The 6,737-nt window shown below is 45.1% G+C and overlaps 1 protein-coding gene across 1 annotated transcript in view; it reads left to right on the forward strand.

Moving 5' to 3' along the window:
- Positions 1 to 661: 661 nt before the first annotated feature.
- Positions 662 to 6,737, forward strand: part of UGGT2 (UDP-glucose glycoprotein glucosyltransferase 2) — a 187,893-nt gene continuing 181,817 nt past the window's right edge. Inside the window, exon 1 of the mRNA XM_029936528.1 lies at positions 662 to 879. Within this exon, the coding sequence (XP_029792388.1) occupies positions 728 to 879 (152 nt within the window). The 5' untranslated portion in view covers positions 662 to 727. The remainder of the gene's footprint in view (positions 880 to 6,737) is intronic.

The following is a 6,737-nucleotide window of genomic DNA, read 5'->3' on the forward strand; positions in this document are numbered from 1 at the left end:
CTTGATAGACGTGAAGTGCAAATTTTTGCGCCCCCCGACCCCTCCCCCCCACCAGCTCTACGGAATAAAAACACTAGGACGAGACCCAACATCTTGTTTTAACAAGGGCTCCAGGTGAGGTCACTGGTTTCCGAACAAGATTGCACATTTCAATCACCTGGGGAGGTGGGGAGGGTTAAATACTATTGGGCGTCGGACTTCCTAAAAGCTCTACCAGGTGACTTTAATATGCAGTAAAATTTAGTAGGAGCCCATAAAATAGACAACTGAACTTGGCTGGGCCTTATTTTCCGCCTGTGAAAACGTGGGTAAAATCCACGCCGGCTTCCTTCCTCCGCTTCCAAATGTTGGCATCTCCACCCAGTCTTAGTCGGCCGCAATCCCAGTTTGGCCTCCGGGACCCAGCCTCCCCTCCCCGCGTCCCACGGCGTCTGCGCGAGAAGCGGGGATCCGACCGGCGACGAGCCGGAGCAGCAGCCACGCCGCCGCACGTTCCGGCGCCGCCCGCACCTACGTGGCTGCACATCCAGCCCCGGGGGCTCGCCGGACGGCGCCGGAGCCGGACGCGCATGCGCTCCGTGTCCGCCAGGCTCCGGCTCCGAGTAACGGACTCGAGCTCCCCCCACCGGAAGTGGGCGGCCGCGCGGCGGGAGGAGCCGGCTGTACCGTGGCGGCGGCGGGCTGTGGGCTCCGGGTCCGGGGGGCTTTGCGCTTCCCTCTCCGCGTCATGGCAAAGGCCGCGGACGTGGTGCGGCTGCTCCTGGGCTCCACGGCGCTGTGCTTCTCCCTGCTCGGCGCCCGGACGGCCTCGGCGTCCAAGTCGGTGACGGCCCACTTGGCCGCGAAGTGGCCGGAGACCCCGCTGCTGCTGGAGGCCAGGTGGGTGCGGGCCGGCCCCTGTGCCGAGCCCGGCGCGGAGGGAGCGTCGGCGGGTCCCTGGGCCCGATCTCGCCGCCTGCCGGCGCTCCAGCTCCCTGCTCCGCTGCTGCAAACAGCATCCCCTCCTCTCCGGCTGCCCCGTGCGCGGCACTCCCTTGCAATTCCTTTCCCCCGCAGTTCGCGCTGTGCCTCACCCCCGTTTTTTCAAACTTCAGGGCCTCTGTTCAATTCGACTGGATCTCATTCACCAAAAAACAGGAGGAATGGCAGCTGGAGTGTGGCGTTTCATGCAGGCACTTCCATTGATGTAGGGCGGTTCTCTTTAGGAAACGGTATTGGAAGCACCTAGTGTCGTAGTAACACTATTGATTAGCTTCCTGTGGCGAAGGGAGCTCTTCCCCCAAGTCGTTTCTTCCCGAATCTCCCACTGAAGTTAGTGCATATCACTTTGCAGAAACAAAACTTGTAGCTATTGAATTTTGCATAGTATTCCAGAAGTTAAACACAATTTGAAAGTTCCTTTCGTTGGTTAGGATCCACTTTTAACTCCCGTTGCTTTTGTCAGTCCAAAGAAACAGCGTATGGTCCTAAAAAGAAACTCCGTCACCTGGCACCACGTTGCACGTATAAGATAGAAAAACTGTTTTCAATTGAGATTTAATGAACGCAACATGAGTTTCAGGTGTACAACGTAACATTCATTATATTAATTTTGTATTGATCTCAATGATAAGTCTAGTTAACATCCATCACCTGACATAGAACCAAAAGGGTTTTTTTCGTGTTGAGAACTTTTAACAACTTTCAATTATGCAATATAGTTTTATTCACTGTAGTCCCCATGCTCTACATTACATCCCCATGACTTATAACGCAAAATTTGTACCTGTTTACCTTAAAAAGTTATTTTACCAGCAAAAAATGGATTTATTCGGGAATAGAGAATTGCAAATAGGGACAAGCAAAATATGGCAAAATCATTGGCAAGTCTAACAAAGGAGAAGAACATTATTTTATGCAGAAGGAGAAATGTTGGAGGGGTGGTTTTGCACTAAAGTCCTTTGGAGAAAAGCCAGAGCCCAGTGTGATGACAATTTCTCTTTCGCTGAGTAGTCAATTTCTTGTAGGAGTTGCAATATACCTTCTTTGTTGGGGCCTGTAATTGATGATTTCTGCTGAAAACTTTGTTAGAAGTCTGTAAATGGCATTGAGTGGTACTTCTTCCCCCACCTCCAGTCCACTTTAGTGAAGTTTCTCTTTAATACTTATATTTCATCATTGTGATCAAAATCTTTCCTTGACAGCATTGCTGACCAAAAGTCAGGCTTTTCATTTTTAGTGGTTTTATCCCTCCGTGCCAGAAAGGATCTTTCCTGATTGTCTTGTCCCTACATAGGAGGGACAGTCCATAGCAGGTGGAAACCACTTAAGGCCATATTTGAGTAACAGACAAGGTTAGGCACTTTTCCACCTAAAGTCTATCGTTTCAAGATAGGAAAGGATCTCCAATACTTACTAATTGGGTAGATCATTTTTATAAAAGTTTGACAGGCAGAAGCTAAATATAAAAAATAATTATGTGAAAACAGAAGAAGGAACATAACTTCCAAATTGTATGATGCTTCCAAACTGGGACCAGAAGGTATCCAGCTGAAAGTCTTATTGGCACTTAATTCCAATGTAGGAGAGAAAAGGTCTCCTTTGGAGACAACTAAGGAGACATCCTGGAAGTCCCTACTTACAGTAGCCATGAAAGCAAAATAGTGAACACTGTTAAGAGTCAACCAAGTGCATTTGAGAAGATTCCATGCAGATAAAAACAGGCAGTAACTAACAAACTTTTTGCAAAGCAGCGAAACTTCAAAGATGTATTAAAACAATATTGTTGGGGCGCCTGGGTGCCTCAGTTGGTTAAGCCTCCGACTTCGGCTCAGGTCAGATCTCACGTTCGTGAGTTCAAGACCCGCGCCAGGCTCTGTGCTGACAGCTAGCCCAGAGCCTGGAGCCTGCTTCCGGTTCTGTGTCTCCTTCTCTCTCTGACCCTCCCCCTCTCATGCTCTGTCTCTCTCTGTATCAAAAATAAATAAAACACTAAAAAAAACCCAGTATTATCTCAAAAGAACCATTTGAAAATAAATGTTATCCAGTGATAAAGCCTGTAAGGTTGCAAATTCAGAAGCCATGAATTTGGATAAGAATTCAGAATCAGATGTTAGTTCAGATGAAAGATGAATTCTGAATCTTCAACCCAACCCAAGTGAAAATTAAATTTGTCCGGGATCATGATGAGGCTGTTTGCTGAAAGGCCCTAATCAAGAGAAGAGGTTTTCTCCTTTTCACAAAGGTTTGGGAAATGCACACAAGAGCATTTCCTTTCTTTTCTTTTTTTTTTAAATTTCTTTTTTTAGTGTTTATTTTTGAGAGAGAGAGAGAGAAAGAAAGAGAAAATGAGTCGGGGAGGGGCCGAGAAAGGAGGAGAGACAGAATCTGAAGCAGCCTTCACGCTCCAGGCTCGGAGCTGTCAGCACAGAGCCTGACGTGGGGCTCAAACTCACCAAGATCATGACCTGAGCAAAGGCAGACGCTTAACTGACTGAGCCACCCAGGACCCCCAAGACCATTTCCTTTCTGCGAAAGAGATGGTAGAAGCAAACAGTGAGGAAAAGGTACACAGGCCTGGTCGGGATGTGTTGACAAAGCTGTATTGTCAGATGTCCTGTGCTTTCTATTCCAGGAAATCTTTACTTGTAGGTCACCAGATGGTGTGCAGGTCTGGTGGGGTTTGGTGATTTCTCTAGATGTGTCACGCAAATCCAAGAGCCTATTCCTCAGAGTTTGGTGCCACCGAGATTAGCAGTTTCTGATAGGAGCCTTTTCAGCAGGACTGAATAGTCTTTGTAGAGGTGCCCTTTCCAGTTTGCAAGATGAGATGCTTAAGGTCATTGTCATCTGGGAACGTACTTTGAAAAACATCACTCTACCAAAGCATGGTTATTTTTCATAGAAGTCATTAGACCTTTGCAATCTTGAAGTGTATCTCCTCTTTTACCTACTGTAGGTCAGAGGAGGTACAGGGCCCAGGTGGATTGGGCATCTGTAGCTGTCTCAAATGGTGAGAGTCTAGGAGCTTCAAAAGGGTGGATCCAAGATTTAGAGGAACCAATGGCAATGCTTTTGGCCGAGGTAATTTAGGATCTCTACAAATTTTTACCAGTTGAATGTTAATAATTCTTAATACGTTCAACCAGCCCTGAGGACTGAGGACCGTCTGCACAACGACAGTGTTGTAAAAACGGGCCAAACAACACTCACCTGTCAAAGCACCTGACGGGTAAAATGCGTTCCCAATCACTCTGAAGTTTGAGAGGGTTCCCCAGTTAAGGGTAATTTTGTCTAACAGAATTTTTAGCCAAAGCAGCAGCAGCAGCCTCTCTAGAAGGGAAAGCTTCAGGCCCGTGAGGAAACGTGTAGACCGTTACTAAAACATGTTTCATGCAGCGGGAAAGTTACATGAAAGCCATCCACGCAAACAGGTTACTCTGGGTTCTATTTTAGACAAGTGGGCACTTTCTGCAGCCTCATTAATATTCGTTCCCCACCAGTTTTGGTTCATGAATGCTATTATTGCGTTAGTGGACCACAATGGTTTAATGCATGTATAGCGCTAAATATAGGAACTTTAGAATTTCTGGTAGGGCCAGATTGTTCTTTGGTCCAAACCAGGGCTCTCTGTTCATATTGAACCAACAATTATTAGATTTCCAATATTTTTCCCTCTCGGGGGTGATTGTTGGGTGTCTTCTGTCAGTCTTTCAGAACTATCACTTGGCAGGACATCTCTTTGGACCATAATAGAGATTTAGTTTTTAGTTTGGGAGCAGTGTTTTGGAAAGAAATATTAAGGAGATGGTTTGCTTTGGGCTCCAGGGAGTTGACTCTAGAATGCCCAGGAACCTTAATAATAGAATAGTCAGCCGGAGTGTGGTATCCAACAAATTTTGGACATAAGAACCATTTTAAAATTTATCTCTATTGGAGGTAAGGAAACTTTGTTTCCATAACCCAAAGTCATGAGCTACCCCAAAGGCATACCAGTTCTCAGGATAATGTTTGAGGTTTTACCCTTGGCCAAAATACAGGGATTCCATGATTATTCAGTCTGTGGCAGGAATGTCTCAGAAGTGAGGGTGATATCCCTGTGTCACAGGGTTTAATGGTTGGTTGTCATAACCTGCGTTTTTGGGTGAGTGCTCCCAAGGGAGTTCCCTCCCTTCTCACGTACAAAGAGGAAAGAGGAAAGTTGATAATTAGGATGTCTGAGGGCTGGTGGGTTTATTAGGCTTTTCTTTAAAGTTAGCAAAGCTAGGTGTTCCTGGTTTCTCCAAATAATAGGGTGAGGTTTTATATTTATTAAAACATAGAGATTGAGTCATAGAGAGAAGTTTGGAATCCAGTTTCGACAGTAGCCAGCCAGTTCAAGAAAAACTCCTATTTGGCACATAGTTTTAGGTTTTGCAAAGTTTGGAAAGCCATGAAGTCTCCCTGGGTCCAGATGTTCTGAGGTCACATGCCCTAGGTATCAAACTTGAGTTTGAGCAAATACCAGTTTTTTTTTGGAGTCTTTATTTTACTTTAAGGCCGAGAGTTTTTAACAAGTGGATACTGTTTTCCTGTGAAAGGGAGCAGACTGGAAAACATTGTGGAGGTTCCTCAAAAAATAACAGTAGAACTCCCATATGACCCAGCAGTAGCACTGCTAGGGATCTACCCAAGGGATACAGAAGTGCTGATGCATAGGAGCACATGTACCCCAATGTTCATAGCAGCAATGTCAACAATAGCCAAATCATGGAAAGAGCCTAAATGTCCATCACCTGATGAGTGGATCAAGAAGATGTGGTATATATACATAATGGAGTACTACATGGCAATGAGAAAGAATGAAATATGGCCATTTGTAGCAAAGTGGATGGAACTGGAGGGTGTTATGCTAAGTGAAATAAGTCAGGCGAAGAAGGACAGATACCATATGTTTTCACTCATGTGGAACAGGTGAAACCTAACAGGACCTTTGTGAGGGGGAAGGGGAAAAATTAGTTAAGGCAAGGGAGGGAGGCAAAGCATAACAGACTCTTAAATACTGGAAACAAACTGAGGGTTGATGGGGGTGGGAGAGAGGGGAAAATGGGTGATGGGCATGGAGGAGGGCACTTGATGGGATAAGCACTGGGTGTTATATGGAAACCAACTAGACAATAAATGATAATGGAAAAAAAAACAAAATAAATTAAAAAAGAAAAAAAAAGTATAGCATGTTAAACCTATTAAAAAAAAAAAAAAGAAGGAGGGAGCAGAGAGGGGCGCCTGGGTGGCCCAGTCATTTAAGTGTCCAGCTTCAGCTCAGGTCATAATATAATGGTTCATGGGTTCGAGCCCCCCACAGGCCTCTGTGCTGACAGCTCAGAGCCTGGAGCTTGCTTCTGATTCTAGGTCTCCCTCTCTCTCTGCCGTTCCCCTGCTCATGTTCTGTCTTCAAGCATATTGTAGTATAGAGGTGGAATTTAAGGAAAGGTATTAAGCAGGCTGTGTTGTAGCCTATGAACAAGTGATATATTGTATCATTTATCTTGAATGTATCATAGATAAGCTGCTATATAAGGATTGCCACTTCAGATAGCTGTGAAATTAGGTGATTAACTAGTTGTTACTTAACCTTCTAATTTCTGTATAAGTCTAATTACATGAAACAGAAGTTGGTGTTTTGATTTTTTACTTTGCTTTTCTGTTTTGAGTGTCATTGCAACTACTGTATTGTAAAGGATGGAAAATAATTGCATATGTTAAAAAATATGAAACTT

Source organism: Suricata suricatta, chromosome 4 (assembly GCF_006229205.1).
Source record: "Suricata suricatta isolate VVHF042 chromosome 4, meerkat_22Aug2017_6uvM2_HiC, whole genome shotgun sequence".
In the NCBI taxonomy this organism is placed as follows: domain Eukaryota; kingdom Metazoa; phylum Chordata; class Mammalia; order Carnivora; family Herpestidae; genus Suricata; species Suricata suricatta.